This window comes from Tremella mesenterica, assembly GCF_000271645.1.
Source record: "Tremella mesenterica DSM 1558 unplaced genomic scaffold TREMEscaffold_17, whole genome shotgun sequence".
Lineage (NCBI taxonomy): Eukaryota > Fungi > Basidiomycota > Tremellomycetes > Tremellales > Tremellaceae > Tremella > Tremella mesenterica.
Window position 1 is genome coordinate 304,978 of NW_006711241.1, and position 23,575 is coordinate 328,552.

Below are 23,575 nucleotides of genomic sequence, written 5' to 3' on the forward strand. Positions count from 1 at the left end.
ACGGGGGTGGGAGCGGGAGGAGCAGTCGTAGAGACGACCACGTCTGTGGTCGAGGGTCCAGCGGGAATGTTCGTCGCATCATCGGAATCGGAATGATCTATCGACATGGATTGCGCAGAGGACACAGGTAGCGAAGGGCTGCGAGAACGTACGGCAGCAGTCGATATCGGTTCTGGGGACTGTGCAAATCGAGTTGTAACTTCCGGTTCATACTGGGGCATGGGAACGTCTGGGGGTGATGTCGCGATTGTGTCCAAGTTCGCCGAAGGAGCTTCAGTCGCAACTTGCTCCACTTGCATCCGTGATGTAGCTTCAGAAGGCTTGTCGAGTTGCACCTGAGAGGGCAGGTCGGTGGGAGGATTAGGCACGACCAAGGAGGGTTCTGGCGCATTGGCATTGCCAGCTGAAGGAGTGTGATCTCTTGATTTGCTGGTAGACTCCCTCGTAGACTCCTGAGGAACGAGTAATGGTACCGGAGTGGGTTGAGGTCGTAGGCTCGCTACTGGAGACGATGCGTCGAATATCCCAGGAACAGGTGTACCAAAGCTAGGTATCATTTGAACATCCTCATCTTGTTCTTCATCCTTTTCCTCGACCATACGTTTCTTCAATTTCCCCACACTGACTAAACGATTAGATTTCCCTTCCTTCATTTTCGAATTGATTATTCTACTTTCTTTCTTATCTTTCCCTTTTCCTTCAGAAATCTTCTGATCCTTTGATTTTCCCTCAGATACCTTTTGTTTCTTACGTGATCCCTCTGGTTTTTCCTGGGAAATGTTCGATTTCCCAGAAACAGATTCCGTTCTCTTTGTTTTCTTACTATTCACTTGTGTACTTGTCCCAGCTGACTCTTCATCATCTGAAACGAGGATCGAAGAAACCGAAGAAACAGGTGAAGGATAAGGTTGAGTAGTATGATCATCCGTACCTGTTCCTGCACCAGGTGTAGCTTCTGTTCTTTCTTTCGATTTTACTTTTGCTTTAGCTTTTGCTGCAAGTCGTTTTTTTCTCGCATAATAATCTGAATCGGCTTTAGTGATGGGTAATCCTTCAAGTTCTTTAAGACGACGACGTTTGTAAACGTTGTAATCTCTTCTAGGGTGGGCATCATGCAACCATTTCTTGAGAATCCATTTTGGAGCTTCGACGAGTTCTCCAACTGTACTTCCTTTTTTCAACTTGCCTGGCGGTTCTTTCCGACCTGGAGGGATTTTACGTCCTACAGCTGCCCAGAATCTAATGTCAGAAATGACCTATCGCCTGGATATCACTGAAAACAGATGCGACATGGACCCAGGATAAGGTCACTTTTGGTGACAGAAAAGATAGCCGTTGCCAGCATCGTAAAGAAATAGACTGAAATGTGGGAAGTGAGATGGAAGGGGGGGATGGGGAGTTTAAGCAGAAGGATGGAGAGGAAATGTTTCATCATTCGTGACTCACTCTTCTACCAATGGTATACGTCCGTCCGGTTCCACACCAAACCCACTCAGAGGTTCTTCCCTATTTGTTAGCTCGACGCTAGGTCATATGACAGGTATAGCTCACGTATCTGACATAGTCTTGAGGTAACCTTTCCACTATTTCGTCAGCTCGTTTTCCTATCTCGCCCCTCGCCTTCTTCGGGCAACGGACATAGATCCATCTTTCTCCATTTAGTGGCTGACAAGAACAGGGAATCTTAAATGCTGATGAAAGTTGTTATTCCGTTGAAGAGCATCAAAGTGCGACTATTTACGTACAAGAGGTATGATGAAAGACATACCATAACTCCATAATACTATCTCGTCAGCTTTCCCTTTCGAATTGATTCAAGATAAAAGACCTACCCATTGTACGTCGCCTCGAACACGAGTTCTACGAGTATCGCGATATTGAGCATATTTTATTGCGTCTATGTGTGAGCTTTGCGATTGCCTTCTTCATCTCATCTTTCGACGATACAAATGACCAAGTGGACAGGTACAAGCCGGATGAGTGTATTTCTCGCACGGGGTGAAACAACGCAGCGATCAACATTCAACAGACATAAGATCTTCATGTGATTCTCAGTGGGGGTCTCGCACGCATTGATAAAGGAGGTAGAGAAAAATAGGGATGAAGCACTCACCAACATCGAATTCCGCCAGACTTTCATCCACTTCAGTAGCATCACTCTCAGGTTCAGAATCTGATCCTTCTAAGTCCGATTCCTCTGTTGCTTCACCAACCTCATCATCTCCTTTGGCATTTTTAGTTGATGATCCTGCTGGGTTCCGAGGTTCAAGTTGTACTTTACGTAGTTCTGACGAAGACATGATTTCATTTGTACCCGATGTTTGAGATAGGGGTTGTTGGTGTTGTTCGAGATTGTATCGTAGGGTAGATCTCCAGTTTGGGTATGAAGATGTTGATGTGGGTCTAAGGGAGTGAGAGGATGTGTTGGTGAATGGTAGATATGTGAATAATGAGTTGGATATATGTGAATAATGAGTTGAAGATATGTATTGTAGAGTAGAGCAAAGTGATGTGGATGTATATGAGGTCTCCGAGTGGTTTCAACCGGATAAGCCGGTTTTCTTTGGAAAAACACCTGTGACGATACGAACGTTCTTGTCCTCGTCAGCGTCCGACAGGCCGACAGTCGAGGGAATGAGAAGTAAGAAGATGATAGGTTCTTTCTCACTTGCTCTGATGTATGGTGGGTATTGCTATGAAAAGGTTTCAGACAAGAAATTGTATTTCTCCGATGAGAGATGTCGTAAGCGTCCTAAGCTTACGTCGGGGTGGATTTCCTTCAGATGACAGGTCTCAGGTGGTCAGAGTTGGATTTGGTCAAGATAAAGCAAGAAAGCCACTGAGGTGCTAGTTGACAGGATATAGATTGCTTATGACGATGATAGTGTAAGGAATGAAGATATGGGGATGGAGTAAAGTAAAGATAGAGATAGAGATGAAGTGATTGACGGAGATATAGAGCGAAAAGTGGAGAAAAACCCCTGTGTGTCCTTTTGTTTATATACTTAGATGCAATGATCTGCTACTCTGTCATGCTACTATGTGCTGTATGCTGTATCGAGGCATATCACCATGGCAAGTGGGATGCATGAATGCATCATGTTCCAGTATGATCTTGTTAGAGATGATGTAGCCTAGGCCTAGTTGTTCATGATCATCATGGATAATTCATTTTGTACCATGATGGGAGATCTTTCCTAGATCCTTGATTATTCTTGATTGTCATACAAAATGATTATCTTCGGGGGCTATACACAAAACACTTCAGTTGTATTCGAGTCCAAATGATAAAGTATAGAACTAAACCAAACCGCTATAAGCCATATCTACCAAGCCTGTCCAATTCCATTCCCCTGGTTTCTCTCTCATTCCTCTCAACATCTCCCTCCTCGCTCGTCTTTCCACAGCCGCTTCTGAAGTTTCCCTATCTGGACAAACTTCCGAGCAATAAAACCTCTGTAAACCTAATACCAATAGTTGAGCTTGTGATTGTGATAACATCCAATTTGTCTGATCATCCGTCATTGTCGATGATTCAGTTCCGAGTGTCGAAGTGGATGAGGAATTTGAAAGAAGAGGACTAATCTCTCCTCTCATAAGTACCAACCCATGACTATTTGATAAATCCGTATAATGTGTTAAAACTAAATGAGGTTGTGACCATTCTCCTCTATGTTTATATTCTTCCAAAGGTGTGAATAAAATTGAAGTGATTGGTGATAATGTTAAATCCTCTGAATCTATAGGAATGTTCGTATGAGAATTAAGAATGGGAATGGGTATGGGTATGGGAGAAGAATGAAATAACCATTGTAAATAATACATGTCATATTTTTCCATTTGGATTCCATTTGTTGATTGTCTAGGAAGAGGTAATACGAATGATGGATTTTCTTTTGCTAGTGATATCATTGATTCGTAAGTTGAAATCGGGAGTGTTGCCGATAGATAAGATGATGAAAGAGTGGGATGGGTCGTATGGTATGTAGTCCATATTTTTGAGATAGATGGAGGGTCGTGTGGTGTTAGAAGGAGTAGAGGGAGGTTAAGGATTGACGAAAGAGGCTGAAGATGAGTTTATAGTCTTATGACTTATGATTTCATCTCAACTTGTCGGAATGGCGGTTTTTCGTGATGATCCACGATCCAGTGGAGACAGCCCATTGTTTGAATGAGATAAGGATACTTGAGAGAGGGTTTCAGGACTCACTTTGACACCACTCCTATCACCCTTGGTTTCTTCCCTAGACTTGACCTTCGGACCAGGTTTCGCCACGGGAGAACTCCCTTCCCTCACAATGTCATCTCTCGTCCGAGATGGCGGGGCTTCAACGGGTGGGGTTTTGACTTTAGGTATCAACTTGTTTCTCAAAGCTTGAAGATCTGTTACACCTTCCCTGATTGTCAATTCTTTTTCTGCGGCAAAATCATCTCCATCTCCATTTCCATCTCTAATTGCTCTCTCTCTCTCTAGTGAATGATGGCTCCACGCCCCAGTCAGTCCTAGACATACAAAGTTGAATGTAGGAGGAGGGTCTCAATTCTTTACCCCCAAAAAGGCGTTCCGAAAAGGCGTTATGTACATAGAACGATGTTAATGAGAAGTTCGTATTGAAAGTGGAACGAAATAAGTTAGATCAACTCACGATCTCATCTTCTCCTTCAATTTATGTCCATATTTATCTTCGTATTCTTTCTTCCCCTTCTCCACAGCTTCACGAGGAGTGATAACGTCTAAAAGACTTTCCGTCCCTAGATACCTTACATTCCTGAGGAAAGATGGTCTTGAGGTCCATGCTCGAGAAGAAACGATCAAAGTTTTTCTTGGTAACATGTCGTCTTTCCTGATAATTCTTTGGATCTTTGGGGTGCTCTGAGAATTCGGGAATAAGAGTTCTCCCTGGCCGTCGGGTAAGAAGTCTGTCTTATTTCAGTTTACTGGTTCAGAGAGCATCGATTTTGGATTGATTTGTCCAAGAAGATAGGGTAGATATATGCAAAGATGGTAGGATGTACGTAGAGATATGTGATAAGAAGAACAGAAGAAGAAAAAGTCGGTTTCTTTTTCCACTTTTTCTTCGAACCAATCATCATCATCAACTATTTCTCTTGAGCTGACTTTAACACTACTCTACTATCTTTACTCTTCATATCATCCCGTCCAAGTTCACCTCTATTGGCAAACCTGTACTTGTCCCTATCCGACAGTTCTAGTCATATCTAAAGCTGGGCTCATACCATCCAACTCCCCTTTAGTACACCATAACCACCCAAACCTCACATCTCAATGTCCTCAACTCCCCTCTTACCTACCCTCTACGCCATCCTACCTTCTTCTTCCCATACTCAAACATTAGCAAGATTATCGCTTCTCGCCATCCATGTTGAATCGTTAGACCTACAAGATGATATCTACCTAGCTATTCAACCCGTCTTACCAGGTAGAAGAACACTTCGAATTAGGACCAAACGAATCATCAAACATTTACCAAAGAAAAATCCCTCAGAGAGATTAGATATTGGAGAGATGGACGAAAGGAAAGAACAATACGAGATCGTTTATTTATCTTCACCTCTTTCAGGTAGAGAATATAGTTCTGTTAATGTTAGAGCTTGTCAAAGTTTAGATGTCGTTGGTTTTGTGGATAAAGATGAAGTTGTGGGGTTTGTCGAGGGATTAGGATTTAGGTGAGTTAAGTATTGTTTCTTCACTCCTGTATGATGTTATGTTTTCTCATGTTAACATGATTCATCGTCTGTTTTTCTATCGCAATCGTCAGATCCTACCCCTTTCATGTGCTTTTTGATCGTGAGCTGTGACAAATACCCTATGAAAAGCTGTATCATTCTTCTTGATCTTTCACCTTAAAGAAGGCTTATGATATCTTACTCATTTCCTCTCAAATAGCCAGACTATCACCTCCCCTCCCATCCTGCTTTTCTAATTTGAATAAAACCGGTACACCTGAAAAACCAATCATTTCATATCTTCAATTGAGAAAAGATATTCATAAAGACGTAAAACAGAAAACTAACATTTTCAGTCATTCTCATTCCTTCAAACAAAAAGGAACCTTATTCCACATCCCAATCCCAGGTATACCAATGACATTCCATCTTTCCGTCACTCAATTAATTCCTTTATCCTCTTCCTCTATCCATAACAATCAAGTAAACTCGGGTGGACTTACGACTCCCTCGACAGATTTCACCCTTTCGGATAATACTCAACATCCATCTTCATCATCCTCGAACCACCTTGAAGAAACACAATCATCTACCCCGATTCCACGAACATCATCTCATTCGAGTGATTCACAAATCCAATCATCTTCTCCATTAAACGATATGAACCGACAATCTTCTACTCCCATTTTCCTTCCAGCGAATCCTCCAATAGATCCAGATGATGACGACGACGATGATGATGATATTCAAATTATACAAAATCCCCAAATGGTTCAAAATCCCAAAATGAACCAACAAATCGAATTAGAAGAAGAAATACAAGAAATCCTTCCTCCTCCATCCAATACCTCTGATAACATAACAGAAGAAGCAATAGAACATACCAGACAATCTTCAGGTACATCGATAGTTTCATCAGTACATACACCCACACCAGCACCGAGGAATAGGATGGAAGGAAGGAGAACCGTTGTAGAGAAGGAATCAGAAAGAACAGAAAGAACAGAAAGAGGTGATCAGAGAGTAGGAAATGGAAATGGAAAGGGTGAGAAGAAAAAGGATCTTAATGATTATCTGATACAACTTTATCCATCTAGACCTGTTCATACTGTTTCTTCAAATCAAGAACCGGATTTACAAAGTATGATGAATCTTTTATCAGATTTGACAGGAAAATTAGATTGGTTAGAATGGGGTTCTGGGAGATGAACGAATCTTCAACCTTTTTTTCCCGAAAAATTGATCATTTGGAATGGGATAACTAGTACTTTCATTCGGGAATCTTTTCATACGATGGAATTGTACTAAGAGGAAATATCTATATGAGATCTTTGAAGATGTACAAGTGAAATATAACAAAATCGTAATGATCATACAGTACGAGTACTAGTAAGTTATGCAATAACACAAAGAGTTATATTTGTTCATTTCATGTACAAGTCCAAATGAAAGATATCTTCCTTTTGATGAATATCCAGTATCAGTTCGATATCGACATCGTCAGTGTGATTATGACTATGACTATGACTATGGTTCGTTAATCCACAAGATTGCAGGTTTAAAAACTACCTACAACTATGCCAGTTCGTACTTGGTCTTCACCGGATATTCCTAATTCAAGATGTATTTCTGTGTTCAGGTGGAATCAATTAACATGAAGAACATGAAGGACATATATGCATGATATGATATGATTTCCATATGAAAGATTTCTGAGTATATACAGATGTTTCCATATGATATAGACCGTACTCTACTCTAACGAAAGGACGACGCACATATATTTCCCCGTATATGAAATAAAGTAGAATTTGAGTATTCGTACTGGTACTGTGACGAAGGAAGGAATATTATGGTGGGAGATGTCAAAGAATAACAACATCATCATCGTCATCATCTAAAAGGATAGCATCATCTTTATCTATTCCTAATTTCCGACGTTTGGTTGTTCCTTCTTCATCAGAAGCCGGACGTTTCAACCCTTTTAATCAGCTCCATCCCGACTGGTTCAAGTTCACGATGACCACAAACTTGATTACACCTGCTTGAATGGAGACGACATCGTCAGATGTGGCCATGGGGATAGGTTCGTTGAACAGAGAGGGGATACGTGGGTATGGAAGATGAAATTGACATACCATTCGTTCCTTTTCCATCACCTTCTACCACTTGATGTTGTTTCCCGTTCATACCTTCGGAATTATCCAGATTATCTGACGGTTTGATGGAGTGTTCCCCGTTGGAACGTAAAGGAGCAGAAACGATTTCCACCCCTAGATCTGATTCAGAGTCTGATTCGGCGTGTTCTTCTCTGAGGACTGGTCGAAGAGTGAGGGAAGGAGGTGGATTGGGAAGGATGAAGGAATCTTGTGAATTTGGTGATCTGTGATTTTAGTCGGGTCCCCAAGTCATATGTTCAGACTTGATGGAGGGGAAAGCGGCAGTAAGACGTATTTGATGGTGTCAACAACATGAACTGGGCATTTGGAACGGTTGAGACAATATGGTCGAAGATGTCACTACATGGTTGAAGAGTATGGCTTTAGATGTGGCGCGAGGGGTTGATGCTCCAAGTGTGCGTGTGTGTGTGAGAGAGAGAGAGACAGAGAGAGATATGACTAGAAAAACAAAAACTCACAATTCCACCAAACAAAAATGAACAGGTCTATAAACCCCATCTTCATCCTCAACTGTAATCATCTTTCCTCTTGATAATCCTAAATCTTCAAATGTACGTTCATGATTATCTTCAAAATCAGGATCAGCTAAGACCCTTCCTCCTTCCATGATTATCCAATTAATCTCTTCTTCATCTCCCTCATCTCCAACTTTACTCTCTTTCCCATTTTGTTGAAGAAAAGCACTCCTCAACCAATCTTTGACCGCTTTATTCACAAACTCTCCTAATGTACATCTCCTCACATCCACTCCAAACTTTACATATACATCTCTGCATACCGCACATTTCTCATTGGGGTCCGAAGGTTTTTCAGGTCTCAAAGGTCTCATGGCGTCCGCTCGAAGCCATACGTTATTACTCTTGTCTAAATTCTTCGAAAGAACGTTGAGAGCTTGCATGACGATCAAACCGGCTACGATGGCGTTGGTGGTGGCTATAGCGGGGATGATGTTTCCTGCCATTTCTTTGATTTGGAATCGAGTTCGAGTGGGGATACCATAAGCTATGGAACGGAGGTTGGATGTTGAGACTACAAAGTCGAGAGTGTCATCATCGTCTTTATCAAAAGATAATGGAATGGATGGTGCAGCGATGATACGAGTGGTGAGACGACGACAACTGGACGTAGGTGAGCGTTCCATTTCTTCATCACATCAGATATGGCTCAATTTGTTTCAACTACCTAAGCTGCGCTTCATTGCCTTGGCTGCTTATTTCTCAAAGAAAAGTTGGAAAGAGCATGAGATGTAAGGTATCACGTACCTGTCAATGAACAAATCCAAATTATCTTTCACAGATAATTCCCTTTGATCTTTCAATCCGCTTGATGTCTCTTTCGCGGTAGCCGAACCATTCGTTCCGTTCTCTCCGTTGGCCTTGCCTTTCGTCCTAGGACCCCCATTCTGTACTCCCGAAGGAATAGCAACCCGTAAAGGTGGCACGACAAACTCTCCTGTTTTGATCATTTCCATTTCTAAAGCTACCGGCTTGACCCTTCCCGCGACTTTCCACATATCTTCCATCTTCAACAACCTCTCGATATCTTCTTTGAACACCTTTCGGAACACACTCTCCGGACCATCTTGCTCCCCTAAACTTCTACGAACTTCTCTAAACGCCGCAGCTTCCTTTTTGAGATTATCCACTTCATTGGCATTCTCCCCTTGAGCTTTGGCGCGTTCTAATTCTTCCTCTTCTCCAGCTTCGTCGTCTTCCCCAAAGAGCTTATTGAAGAGGTAGCTTTTAGCCCAAGCGATACAATGGATGGGTTCTGAAGGAGTGGCACGGATGGTACAAACTGGGAACGATTTTGGTACAGGTTTAGATGTACAGTCAAAACATTCAGTTTTGTCCTATCACGTCAGCCATAAAAATTCATGATTCCCTGGACGCCCTTACCCCACTTCCTTCCCTTTTACAAGTGAGACGGGAGAATCTGCGGAATGTTGAGAAATGATCATAGGAGGTAATAGGTGGATTGAGAGGAAAAAAGAAAACTCACTTTGATGATAGGAGTTACCTGACCAGCATAACCAGCCGTACCAGATTCAATCAACGGTACACCTGCCGCTTGACATAATCTATTGACATGTCTCCTAGCGTCCATATTGTCCAAAGCGTTCATGACTAAACCGAACGACTGGATCCATTCCAGATCATTTTGACCCTCTTTCACATTCCCATGTCTAGCGTGGATCTTGATCCCGGAAGACGGGTTGAAATGTTTTGCAGAGACAGCAGCGACGAGAGCTTTAGACTTGGAGATGTCAGGTTTGCGGAAGAGGAATTGTCTGTTGAGGTTGGAGAGGTCGATGGTGTCCAGGTCGATCTGCAGGTTAGTTATAGATAGCTATTTCCTTGAGAGCACCTATGTAAAGCCTTTGGTGATAATCCGTGAACGGACGTAGCTCGCACGTACACAAAGGATCTCATCATGGAGGGGTGAGAGGGCTTACGAGTGGAAGTGTAGAAAGCAGCGTTGTCCGGTGTGCATAGGAGTGTCGAGAGAGGAAGAAGAAATCAATGAGAGGTAAGAAAGAACAGAGAACTGACGATTTCGATATTGGCAAAACCGACCAAGACAAGATTCTTCACTTTACATCAGCTCAGCCAAAAAGACCTGGAGGATGGAATACTAACATAGCTCACACCCTATCCCTCCAGCTCCCACGACCAACACCGGAGTTTCTCTGAGCTTGTTATACAAATCTGAACCTAGGAGCGCTTGAACATGGGATGAGCGGGTCATATCGTGAGAAGTCTTGTTGGCTGAGAGTTGAAGTGAGAGCGAGATGGTTGAGATGTGGTGGACATGACGACGGGATAAATCGAGATAAAATGGGGTGAAATAAATTGCGACGAAAACTTGATCAAAAGTGGGCTTGATAAGGTCCAACTGCGACTCGAACGTCGGCTCTTCTCCATCTGTTTGTTCCACTTTTTACTCGTCATTCACAGTCTTCCCCGACACAACAAGACAAAAACTTTTCTTCTTCCCGCATTCATTTCCTCCATTACTGCTTTGAGTCGTAAAAGGTCATCCGCCAGGTGGAGGTAGTCCACTATGGCCCCTGTGAGTCCTTTCAAAGTTGGTCAGCGCTGATGTTAGAAAATATGTCCTCTCTGTCGCTCCACAGGTCCCTTCGAGACAAACCTCAGCGCAGGGACAACAATGTGGGTGTCTCTCTCATCTATCTATTTCCTCTCACATTCCAATGCCCGGTCTTTTTGATGCTCTGTTCTTCAGTGGCGTGTGTATGGAGCTGTGAATGCTCCAACAAAGAATATGATAGCTCACTCGCAGATGCGGAAGTTGCTATACCATCGTAGAACAGGGTATCCTCGTCTCTGAAATTGGGTTTGGTGAAAGTGCCGGTGGGAGGGTACATGTGCAAGGACAGTTCGTTTCTCGTTTTGCAAGTGAGTACCGTCCATCTCGCAGGTCACCATGCCCTTCTCGCTTCAAATTCAAAGAGAACTTTGTCTTGGGCATTGCTGATGATGGGAAAGTCATATGACTTGGCTGACATACAGCCGGTATAGCTGGTATCAGAGGTGCTTCTTCTGCCTCTTCGGAGAAGGCCAAACAGGATGGTATGTTTGACTTTCACTTCTATATCTTGACTCATTCCTGTATCCCTCATCCGCTCAGCCGTCCCTTCTCGTCTGGCATCTCTCTCATATGGATGTGTCGGGGCACCTCCGCATCAGTCCACCCTTTCAGTTGCGCGTCCGGCTTTGGCTCGAAGGGTCCCTCGAATCGACAAAGTGGAGTCACAAATACAGAAAGGCCATTGACTGATCCCCAGGCCAAGCCAAAGTCAAAAGCGTAGGCGACGCTATGAACATCGAACCCCATATCATTCGGGGAGCACAAAGATGGTATGGTCTAGCTGTTGATAATCGGTTCAATCGAGGTCGGAGGATAGAATACATCGTGGCTAGCTGCCTGTATCTTCAATGCAGGATGAAGAAGGATCCTCATATGTTGATTGATTTTTCCGAGCGTCTGACTGTGGGTCGTGTTCCTCATTTTACCTCTCATACCTCCTGAAGCCCATACCTCCACTCGCTCCCTGTCTTGTTCCTTCAGCTAGACCTTTTGCTCTGAAAACCACCATCCCTCACAGCGATCATATTCTATCTGCCGTCCTGACCTCTCATGATGTACAAGACGTACGTGCCGACTCGACTCCCCGTTGACCCCAGATAAACGTCTATGAACTCGGTGGTACTTACCTCAAACTCCGCTCCATCCTATCCCTGACCGAGACCATGCCTGAAGTCGATCCAGCCATTTACAATCTTCGCTTCGCCAACCGACTTTCCTTCGGAGCTCCCGCGGTCGTTCATGCCATCGCTGCGGACGCTTCCAAGCTCATCCGACGTTTTGCGGCCGATTGGATGACACAAGGACGTCGACCTGCTGGTTTATGTGGTGCATGTCTTATCATCGCCGCGCGGATGCACGATTTTCTCCGGACTCCGGACGAAGTTGCTCAGGTGGTCAAAGTGGCACCCATAACGATCCACCGAAGGTTGCGAGAGTTCGCTCAGACCAGCATTGCCAAGAAGACAGTGGAGGAATGGCGAAATATGACCGAAGAGGATTTGTTACATGATACGGAGGATGTACCTCCTGTGGTCAAAAAGCAACGGGAGCAAGCTCGAAAATTGGCAGAGAAAGTGAAGCGAGAAACAGCTATGATGGGACAAGAAGAATCTTCTCCTCCACTTGAAGAGCTGGACCCCCAGGATGACGATGATATGACGGATCCACAGGGAGAGGGCAGTACGAGACGAAGAGGTAAAGAAAGGATGACGGAAGAAGAATTAGATATGGGAGAAGTAATTCGCGAAGTAGCAGAGAATTACGGTTTGGACGTTTTCGAAGGTGAAGAAATTGAAGATCCTAATCTTGAAGAGATGGGACCTACAGAATACACAAAAGAAGTGGATGCCGCAAGAGACGATCCCGATCAAGCTAAATCTGAAAGAAAGAGAGACCAACACGCTTTTCGTCGATCTATCCCTTCTTCATTCTCCACCACAGCAGTTGATTCCGATCCGACACAATCGACATTGGTAGAATACGATGCTTTGGGTTTGGAAGATAAAGAAGAAGATTTACAAGAATATGATGAAGATGAAAAAGAAGATGATGATGAGAAAGAAGAAGGTCAAGAGAATGGTAAAAGAAATAATAAAAAGAAAAATTTCGATGAATGGGAAGATGAAGAAGCCACCATGATTTTCCTTGAAAAAACATATTTCTCAGAAGAAGCTAGACTCTTAGCTGTCACTGGAACGGATATCAGAGAAAGGATAAAAAGTTGGTTGAGAGGTAGAGAACCTAAGGATGTAGTAATGGAAATGAGAACCATTGAGAATGCTTATAGGAAAAGAGCAAAGGGAGCTAAAGTTAAAGAAGATGTATTTGAGGATATCGATGATGAGGAATTGGATAAGTATTGGATTATGGATGATCATGAGAGGGATACAAGGGCAAGGATGTGGTTGAGTAGTAATGGAAAATGGTTGGAGGAGGAGAAAAGTGAGTCAAAATTTCTCTTTTACACTTTCCAACATCTTCCAATAACCCTTCTGTTTGTTCACCGTATATTCGGTTTTAGTCACTCCTCTCCCTACAGTTCATTCTACCGTCAATATTGCTGGAATAATTGTTTGCGACCGTCACTTTTCAGAGAGCTAGGTTTCTCCTATGGTAATCATTGTCGAACATTATCTGGTTCAAGTGGACTTATCACATGTTCCAAGCGATGTGATCATCTACAAAGTGACCGTCCGGGGAGACGTCAAGGGACGTTGTTTGTCGAGATCTGACGTGACAGCTCGACAAGAGAAAAAAGCGTTAGAAGAGAAACGTAAAGGTGAATCTGGACGTCCCAAGCCGAAGGTAAATTCAATTTCCCTCACACTGGATAACGTCTTTCCTTTCTTTCATCTTATCTCTCACTCCTAAAGTCTACCTTCCTATGATGTCCGGAAGATCGTTCTGTGACACCTCTCATTCTTTTCTTTCATCTCCGTGACCAAACCACATCACCCCTAGACTCTTTTGACTACTCATGACCTCAAATAACCACATAATGACCCTTCTGAAAGAACGACCTCATCACACTCTTTTCCCATCTCACCCAAATGTTATCACTTCCCAATCTTCTCCCTCATCTTAAATTCTCATCCTTCCTGATCATAGCCATATACTATACGATCACTCTAAAGATATCCGGATCGATAGAAAACTCGCTTGACTGACTTCCCAGACCAAACGTAAACGTCCAACAGCAAGACAAAAACCATTCACAACAGCCAGAGAAGCCATCACAACTTTAGCTATCGATAAGAAATTTTCTTCTAGGGTCAATTATGACGCACTGGAATCAGCTGTAGAAAAAGTTGATAGTGAATTAGTGATGTTTGATGATAAAGAAGATGAAGGTGAGAAATATGATGACGATGATGATGATGGTAAGTATGACGATGGTGAGAAAGATGATGGTGATGATGAGGAGGAGGAGGAGTGGGGAGGAAAAAGGAGAAGGAATGGAGTGGTGGCTTTTAATGTTACTGATTATGGAGGTCAAGCTAGGGAAAGAAGGGAACGATAAGTCGGTATTTGGGTATTTCGTATTTGGGTATTTGGGTCTCTGGGTGGGAATATTTGAAGTATTTGGGTAAAAGTTGGTCTACAGTATGTTTCATAGAAATTTACTTATCAAGGACGCTTTGGTGAGATACTGTATGAATAGTAAGAGTAGAGTATTAGTGAGGTTGTTTTCCTTCATGCGTCATATTACTCACCACGATTTCTATCAATATGACTTATATCAGCTAAACTTGAGCTTTGTTAATCAAATCATCAGAAAGGTAAATCCGCCCTCATTGTTGGATTTATCAACTCACAGTCTCACATATGATTCTTTATAGTGTACGAGTAATTGAGTCTACAAAAATCAGGTCGTTAAGATAAAAAGAGAGGTAACATAGAGGTTCGACGTTTCTTCAGATATTTACTCAGACAAGACATTTGGTCTGATGAGATCTCATACTAGTGAATTTGGTATAATTCAAATGATGGTTGTTGCATGTTGCATGTATATGATATTATATGTCAAACAAGAAACAATGACATACAACTTTACTACTCTGTTCTTTTTCTCTTCTTCCTTCTCAAGAGCTAATACCCCATATTCGATATCCCACTTCCAACCCTTGTATCCTACATGTCACTCGATCCCTTCTATCTTTCATAAATTCGTTCAAAAACGTTAAAACGATGAAACGATGCAAGCATCATTCGACCAAAGTTAACTCCTTAGTTCGATGTTTAGCATATACATCTTTGTATTTCTCCCATATCCTACTATTAGCACCGTCATTTTCACACTGACCATGTGTGAGGAGACAGAGTGACAGGATGGTGAGGAAGAGAAGAGCAGCGGTAAAGAGTGGGCAGGTTTGAAGAGAAGAGAGGATAGAAGATAAGAGAGGGGAGGGGAGAAGGGGAGAAGGGGAGAAGGGGAGAAAGGACAAACCGCATGAGTTCATCAATATACAAACGTTGATATTCCTCTACCATCTCATGTGGTGGATCAGGATGTTGTTTCACTTCTATGTGTTGACCAACTGATCGTAAGTCCATTTTGCCTGTCGCATTCGGGTGCGGGGGGAATGATCCGACAAGAGCTGCTAATGTCGTCTGCAATAGGTACGGAGGGATGAAAGAAAGGTAGGAGAAGACAAGATGAATAGACTGACCAACAACTACTATTGGATGACGAAATGGCTTGTAGTGTCAGTAAGGCCTGAACAATTTCAGGTTGAACACACCATGAGACCATAATTATCTGATTGTGTCAGCGAGGTAAATTACAACCATTACCGAAAACAATTTCCACTTTTGACAAGTATGAGACTGGTGGTTTTAATGTCAAACCATACGCGATACGAAAGATGAGGGATAAAATGGAAGAGGATGAGGAAGAGGAAGCGGTGCGAAGGAAAAGTTGAGAAGATGGTACAACGTACAATTAAACAAACCACGTCCGTAAAACAAAGGTAAAGTGAACCCGAATTTCTTTTGAAACTTTCTTTGTAATTTATACAACATTGAAGTTTTGTCGTTTCCTGTCCCACTACCATTTGAGCCTTCATTTCAACCGGAAAGATGATTTTGAGTTACTCACAGCTGTTCATATATCTTCTACGTCAGTTACATTCCATCTCTACATTATCATCATGATTATATATCAATATGGACAGTGATAAAGATGAACATTAATCCCAGAAGTATGAAACGTCAGATGGATAGGAGATATAACACAGGGAAGAGGGATAAGGTCAGAACCCACATCATTCTCTCCAAAACTAAACACTGGCACTAAACCCGCTCCTTGCTTAATGGCGATTTTTATAAATCCATATCGTTTTTTCAATGTCAAATCCGCTGTTCCCGGATGAGCGGAAAGAGATTCTGCGGCGCCACCGACAACTATGGCGATGGCTGTACCGGGTCCTTTGGAAAGTATGTTTGCGCACGCGGCTTTGGAAACAGAGGCAACTCCGTGTAACATTAAGATATCGCGGTAAAATGGGACTTTGAAGTTGGATTCTGTTTGGTCATTGACTACTCCCGACACTCATATTCACGACTCGTCAACTATAATACCACTGGAATCTGATTGTATTGAGAAGCGAGATTCAAAATTAGTGCACAACGGGATAGCCGTGCGGCTCATGTAGGGAAGAGTAGCTGGATTTGTTCATACTGACTTGAGAATTGCGAAAAATGCCAAGCAGGGGGAGAACATACCTAGAGTTAAAAGATGTGGGGTGATACCTGGGAAATACTCTGAAAATCTCGTTGCATCCGTTCCGAAAGTCGCGAATGCACCCCTGAGAGTAAGCTCGATCGCAAGATGCGATAAATGGAGAATTCACATGCCGATAATGCCGTGAGGATGATAGCCAAAAAGGTATGGCCGTGTAGGGGGCAATTGAGCTTCTTGGACGATGCTACAGGGATAATATTCTATTCTTCAGCATCACGTTCACCTTCTCTTGGTCTGATGAACGAAAATCAACCACCGGTAGAAATCCACACACACACACACACCCTACTTGACGAACGAACCCAATCGTCGAGTACAGACAGGTATCAAGTTGTGCAAGAGCTGACTGGATGGTCATATAGTGTGGTTCCACTCCACAAAGCGGAGACAGAAGTCATAGAACAACGTAGAGGACGACGCAGAAATATAAATGACATGACGCACGGGCAAAATAATTCCATATTTTAGCACCTCGTGCCCATTTCTTTGGTCTTCCACCATGATTCGGAGCAGAGTCGAATTGTACCCATATGAGATATGGAATGATTATTGGCCATGTTATAGGGACGGACCTGATTGTTAGTTTTGTGTCTTCGATTTCCATCGGTGTCCATTCGATGAGAATATGCTTGATGAGAACAAGAGAGTATCTTTCACTTCCTCCATAGGCCGTTCATTGAGAAGATGCCAGATCAAAGAGAAAGTATGTCTTCTTTTTGATCATGGCCCACTCAATGAGAAAGTGCGAGATAGGAGGGGAAAGAGGAACGTACATGATTGACCGAAGGGAAATTGAGTGAGAAAGAGGGGTTTGATACTTACATCAGGAGAAGGAAAGAGACGAGACATAAGAGAGGTAATAAAGCCCAGAGAAGTACAGCGGTAGTTTGAAGTCTTCTATGTGGTGGTATGTTTAATGGGGCGAATCTGTCTTTAGTGATGTATCTCTATCAATTCAAATCCTATACTTTCAATTCTTCTTTTCCTCTTCCTATCCAAGATGATTATATATCTCATGCTCGTCCATCATACATGAATACTCTCTCTCTCTCTCTCGGTATCGATCCTCCCATGATCACACACTCTTTAATTCCCCATTATCACTTTCTCAGCTTAAAGACAATAACCTAATCCAGATCTTGATGTACCGACCTATCTTCCCATAAGATCAAAATTACATGATCCGATAGAACCCACAAATATCTGAACAGTATCTAAACTGGACAAACAAATAGGGAGTAAGAACAAAGATGGTCAAAGAACAAAGAGGGTTAAAGAATAAAGAAGAGAAAAACTCACTTGATTTCAACACCTTTACTTATCCTCTCGCTTAATTCCTGTAATTTCTGTCTATCTAATAAAGGACTTCTTAATCTTTTCTTCCTCGACTCTTTCTCTTCTTTCACTTCATATCCCACCTTCATCTTCCCTTGTCCATCTTCATATCCATTTACATTCCCAGTTCCGATCCCTTTTCCCTTTCCGGTTCCTTTTCTACTTATAACGGACCAAGAACTTAACCAACTTTTTTTACCTTTTGGACTATTCTTCGATCCTACCCCTTTCCTAAACTTATCATCGATTCCAATTCCCATTCTGTAAGAACTGGTTCCTGACGAGCTCTCTGCATTTGACGTAATGTCCATCGTAGATGTTTCGCTCGTAACGGATGATGATGGATCTTTTCTTTGAGACACTTGTTCGATCTGTTTGGAAGATGAAGAGGAGGGATCATCGAACTTGATTGGGAATACCGATGGATCGGTTGGAGGTTGAAGTGAGTTCGAGGGATGGGATGATAAAGTCGAATCTGGGTCTTTTAAAGTTTGACGGGATGTTCTATTCCTTAATGAGTATGTGGGTCCTGGGGACATTGTGATGAATGAGGTAAGATAGAGGAATGCAGTAAGGGAGTAGGAAGAAAGAGGTGTACGAGTAAAGGTTGTCGATGACGTTTTTTCACAGTGACATGTGCATGTGGCAGTGTGGCATCTCTACTGCATCTCTATAAATCTACTCTACAAATACCGTATATCCTCTACCTCTCCAGCCTACCAATAATCACCCAGATGGGTGTATAGGAATAAGATAACATGGTAAACAAACGTTCAAATATCAAAGATGCAATGAAGATGAATTGAAATTGAGGTTGGAAAAGAGACGACCCATCCTACATTTGAGAAGATGATGGAAAAACACATAAAACCCCCTACAAAGGTCTAGCTTTCACACCTAAACAAACAATAGTCAAAGCTACACCAGCTAAAACAACGATACCAAAAACACCTTCTATACTTTCTAAATAAGCTTGACGAGCTTGTATAGCCGTCCATTCGTTTAAATGAGGTATGACACTAGTAGGTTGTTCTATTATCTCATGAATCAATTTCATCCCTTCTCCCGAAGGTATTCCCGAAAGACGAGTAGTTAAAGAAGAGAGTAAGATGGATTGTTGTATAGCTGCTGATACTGCTACACCTAATACTTGACCTAGAGCTCGGAAAAGGTATAAAGCTGACATTGCCATTGACATTTCAGCGGGCTGAACGTTAGCGTGATTCACTCTACGAGTACTTTCGCCCTCCATTTGATCTGCAGTAACCTCCCTTCTTGGCCGAAGACGGTCGAGAAGACTTTCAACTGAATATAAAATACGAATCAAGAAATGGGAATGAACGTCAGATATGAAGGCTCAGACTTACATCCACACATGCGACCAAAGATGCTATATTGTTAGTTGCTTATACTGAGAAGGTAGGGTAAGATACGTACTTAATAAACTAGTCATCACCGCTCCTACTCCAGATGCCCCGACAGCCATTTCGATCGATAATCTGATGAAACCAGTGTCGATTCTCCAAAGAAGAACCACTCCTAGAGCTTGTACCCAGGGTAAGAAACTCCTACACTGGTCAGTATGTCTTCCAATGATGTCTACCATTTGTGTACAAGACGAAGGAACATAATGTGGACGGACATAAACGAAGAATAAACTGACATGACAACTTGAAACTTTTTATACTCTGCGAAACGCTTCCATGTCAGTGGCGATCTTTATCATAGATATCTACGAGCATGTGGAATGAAAGGGTTAAGGGAGTATGCTCTTTGACATTGCAGAAAGGGAAAGAGATAATCGTCAAGAACTCACTCGCATATGCCATCCAGCATACAAAGAAGCTAGAGGACCCATGACGGAAGAAGGAAGTAATGCTAAACCCGTTCTCGACCCATCGAAATCTCTCGCTACGTGTAGGTAGACAGGGTACATATAATACTACGGGTCAGCGTGCTTTCCTCTTCAAACGGTATGTTAAAGATCTTGTTCTTGCCCTTCTCATCTCCCTCCTTCAAAGAAGCCGTCTCCTCATGTGATTTCTCCTGTGTCATAGTTGGCAGTGATTGAGAGCATGTAATGACATGCTATGGAGTGACAATTGTTTCAATGAGAAGACCAAAGTATTGGGTATCTGATGAGGTGTATCATACTCACTCGGGCATAATTACAAGCTGTCAACAGAACAAATCCTCCCATTACCAAACTCGGTTGTCCCTTGGTCAACAAACCCAATGGTAAGATCGGTTCATTCACTCGACTTTCGATCCATATAAACAAAGGTGTTGTGATCCCACAAATCCCGACGAGACTTGAGACGAGGGGATGTCTGAATGGATATCCGGAAGAAGTTGTGAGTGATGATGATATACTTATTGATGATATCTGAGATCAGCTATGAGATCTTGGGATCAAAAGTCTCATCTCTATGATGTGATGTACGACGGTGATACTGTAAGATCTCACTGAAAATACTTGTACCAATACCAATAACGAGGTCATTCCGAAGTGGGTAGTGTTTCACTATTTGGATCGAACCAAGGTCTTTCAATCATTGAAGAAGAAAACGGTGATCCTGACAGAGCTTCATATTCTTGAAACCATGAAACCGAGTATCGTCGAATGTTAAATGGAGAGTACCCGTCACAGTGGGAAGGATGGTTCACAGTAAGGATATCAGAAGGAATATCAAACTTACCGCTATGACAAGAACTAAACAACCCCACCAATCAATCCTCCTCAATTTCTCCCAAGTCCCATCTCCTTCTTTATGATGAACGACATGTGAAGGTGGTACTTGTACTTTGAAAGCTACTAAAAGAGTAGCGAAAATTATAGGTGGTATCTGAATCCAAAAGGCGGATCTCCAGCCGAACCTATCGGCCATAGCTCCTCCCATGACAGAACCAGCAGCAGCGCCTGCTCCCTGTTTGTTAGAAGTGTCATCTTAGTCTCTCTTCAATACCCCCTCCTCGTGCCACTCCGGTCGACTTGACATGTCCCACCACCACCAGGGATATCGCTTCCTGTGGTTCACATTTAGTGACGCCCTGTGGCATATTTTCCGAAGAGAAGGCACAATTTTGGTCCGATAGGCGCAGAAGAAGGCACAGTGCTGTGAAACTTGGAATGATAAAGGTCATATAGTTGACCAAACGAGCCGATGAGATTTGGGTAGAAAGGGAACGACTTTGAGAGGCGAGGTAAGAGGGAGACTCACAAACAATAGATTCAAACCACCTTGATATAAACCCCTATCGGCAGTCGATACTAAATCAGAGACGATGATAGCCTGCACTCAGTAACTCGTTTTCGTTCGTTTCCTTCTGACCACACTGGTCTTCCTTTGACACACCCTGAGCTTCAATCTGCCCCAGCTTGAACTGGCATGCAGCATGAAGCCTCCGGACACCGATATGACACAGGTTTTACAAGCTTCTATGATTCGAATAGGGAAGAAGATGTGAGTCTGTGAAACGAACGTGTTTGTAGGGAAAGGAAAGAAACGCACGGTAACTGTTAATAACCCTCCTGATCCTGCACCCGCAATGACCCGTGCGAAGAGTATGAGTGACATTGAAGGTGCTACAGCACAAAGTACTGTACCGACTGATGATTAGATTAGTCTTATTGTCCATATACAATATATATTACTGGATTCGCTTTGTGGGAACATCATCAAACAGGAAGTTCAAAGAAGATTATTGGATTGAGAAGTAACAGAAAATCATAGAGGTGAGATGAAACGACTTACTGAAAAACAACCCTAAAGCAAGATACATAGCACCTTTTCTTCCCAATACTTGAGATAATCGACCATAAAGAGGTGTCATAGCTGCTAAACCTAGTAAGAAAGCAGTTCCGAGCCATGATGACTGATTATTAGTCTTCTGAACTTGTTTTCATCTCTTCATTCCTTATTTTCTTCTCCTATGACCTCGTTTTTACATGGACTTGCGACTTCTCTTCGATCGGTCATCGTCCTCGATGGACTTCACAGGTTGTTTTGAGCTCCTACGCGGAAGTACAGACCCCACCAGAAATGACGGAGGGGGTGTAATGACTTGGCTTGTGCAGTGAGAGAGTGGAGTAGGCGAATGATGTAATCGTGAAAGTGATAAGAGCCCAGAAGAAGTCGAAAGATGTGTGGAGATTGATGTGTTTGGAGAGAAGATGAACAGAGGAAGAAGAAAGAAACGCACCAAAGATCCTTGATGGAAATACGACCCAATGTCCACTTGTATATTAGCCACTATTGTAGAGCTCAAAGAAGAGCAGAATATTCTGTATCGTCAGTCTTCTCTCTCAGGATCCCTCGTGATACATCGTTTCTTCGAAGAATCTTGACACGGGGAAGTAAATTGAGACAGAATGAAGATGATATACGAGTACAGCGCATAGCTGCGGAGTCTCTCTGATTTAGGGCGAATGTGAAGTCTCGAAGACAAGAATGAGAGAAGGAATATGTCAAGATGGATGAGATGATTACTCGTACTCGGTAACTCACGTAGTAGCTAATCCAAGAAACATGACCCAAATCTCTTTGAAAGGTTTATATCTTTGCTTCCCCTCTTCTCTCGTCCGACTTGTAGATCGTGCTGATTCTCCTCTATCCGAGTCGGAATCTAAGTGTATCAGTCCTCCTCTCTTATTCTCACACCGGAAACTCGAGAAGAACACGGAATACAAAGCCCAGAAACCCTCCACCTACAAGACGAATTTACTACCCGGAAAGCCAAAAGGCCAAGCAGACTAGTAATGGCAGAAGTGAAGTGACATAAAAGTCAGACAAACAAATGGTGGACGAAATCAATTGGGAAATCAACTATACTAATGGTGAGAAAATCAGAAAAATCAGAAAGACGAATGGCGATCATAGTGATAGAAGTACGAGTAAGAGACACTAACCAGATTCTTCCAAATCACTCAAACTTTCTTCTTCACCACCCATAGCTCTTACCCCAGATTCAGCATTGATATCCTTCGTACTGGCCGTAGCTCCATATGTAGCAGCTGTCACAGTTTCTGATAAAGCGGATAAAGCTGATATGGTGCGGTAAAGAGTTGATTGTTCTTCCGTTATTTTGTTTTGTCCTTGTGAAGATGTATGAGGTAATAGAGGTAGACGTTCGTTTGTTGAGGTATCGTGATTGGATGAGGTATGATGGTTTGGTGAGGCTGAAGAACGGTTTGAAGTTGTCTGGGTAGGTTGGGCAGGGGTGGGTGGTTGGGTAGGGTCGGAGGGTTGGGCAGGAGTGGAAGGTTGGGCAGGGGTCGAAGCTTGTGTGAGGATGAGGGTTGAGGTACTGGAAGATTCTGAGATGGGATGACTGTTTGACATGTTGTTTTTAAAGGAGCTCAATGAAAGAAGATGGAAAGAGATGAGTGCGAGTTAGGATGGATGAGAGAGGAGGGATGATGAGGATGTATAAGATGGTGTAGGCTAGAAGTATCGAGTAGTTTGAAAAGAGTGATTTAGATGATGATGACTCGGAACAACCCGATGGAAGATGACCA

At 42.8% G+C, this 23,575-nt stretch overlaps 6 protein-coding genes across 6 annotated transcripts; 2 read left to right on the forward strand and 4 right to left on the reverse strand.

Moving 5' to 3' along the window:
* Positions 1–3,300: 3,300 nt before the first annotated feature.
* Positions 3,301–4,834, reverse strand: TREMEDRAFT_65929 (uncharacterized protein; the record flags this gene model as incomplete). The annotated part of the gene is made up of 3 exons (XM_007008002.1): positions 3,301–4,065; positions 4,211–4,397; positions 4,647–4,834. 3 exons carry the CDS (start codon positions 4,832–4,834, stop codon positions 3,301–3,303), a joined length of 1,140 nt encoding a protein of 379 aa, XP_007008064.1.
* Positions 4,835–5,284: 450 nt separating this feature from the next.
* Positions 5,285–6,897, forward strand: TREMEDRAFT_35559 (uncharacterized protein; the record flags this gene model as incomplete). The annotated part of the gene is made up of 3 exons (XM_007007939.1): positions 5,285–5,688; positions 6,045–6,171; positions 6,748–6,897. Coding segments are annotated over 3 exons (681 nt in total), but the record flags the coding sequence as incomplete, so codon positions are not given.
* Positions 6,898–8,322: 1,425 nt separating this feature from the next.
* Positions 8,323–10,616, reverse strand: TREMEDRAFT_45923 (uncharacterized protein; the record flags this gene model as incomplete). The annotated part of the gene is made up of 6 exons (XM_007007967.1): positions 8,323–8,523; positions 8,572–8,986; positions 9,131–9,720; positions 9,870–10,196; positions 10,421–10,461; positions 10,508–10,616. The coding sequence occupies 6 exons, from the start codon at positions 10,614–10,616 to the stop codon at positions 8,323–8,325; spliced, it is 1,683 nt and encodes a 560-aa protein (XP_007008029.1).
* A 366-nt stretch (positions 10,617–10,982) lies between these two features.
* Positions 10,983–14,499, forward strand: TREMEDRAFT_35498 (uncharacterized protein; the record flags this gene model as incomplete). The annotated part of the gene is made up of 7 exons (XM_007007935.1): positions 10,983–11,041; positions 11,172–11,287; positions 11,402–11,461; positions 11,677–11,882; positions 12,077–13,421; positions 13,720–13,784; positions 14,155–14,499. Coding segments are annotated over 7 exons (2,196 nt in total), but the record flags the coding sequence as incomplete, so codon positions are not given.
* Positions 14,500–15,184: 685 nt separating this feature from the next.
* On the reverse strand, positions 15,185–18,092 carry TREMEDRAFT_15209 (uncharacterized protein; the record flags this gene model as incomplete). Its single annotated transcript, XM_007007927.2, has 11 exons — positions 15,185–15,254; positions 15,427–15,517; positions 15,650–15,677; positions 15,722–15,738; positions 15,920–16,039; positions 16,239–16,502; positions 16,704–16,786; positions 16,832–16,922; positions 17,167–17,294; positions 17,545–17,649; positions 18,022–18,092. Coding segments are annotated over 11 exons (1,068 nt in total), but the record flags the coding sequence as incomplete, so codon positions are not given.
* A 1,355-nt stretch (positions 18,093–19,447) lies between these two features.
* On the reverse strand, positions 19,448–22,633 carry TREMEDRAFT_35563 (uncharacterized protein; the record flags this gene model as incomplete). Its single annotated transcript, XM_007007940.1, has 10 exons — positions 19,448–19,625; positions 19,721–19,755; positions 19,874–19,999; positions 20,216–20,443; positions 20,757–20,984; positions 21,279–21,350; positions 21,570–21,667; positions 21,813–21,933; positions 22,261–22,342; positions 22,566–22,633. Coding segments are annotated over 10 exons (1,236 nt in total), but the record flags the coding sequence as incomplete, so codon positions are not given.
* Between the last annotated feature and the right edge of the window lie 942 nt (positions 22,634–23,575).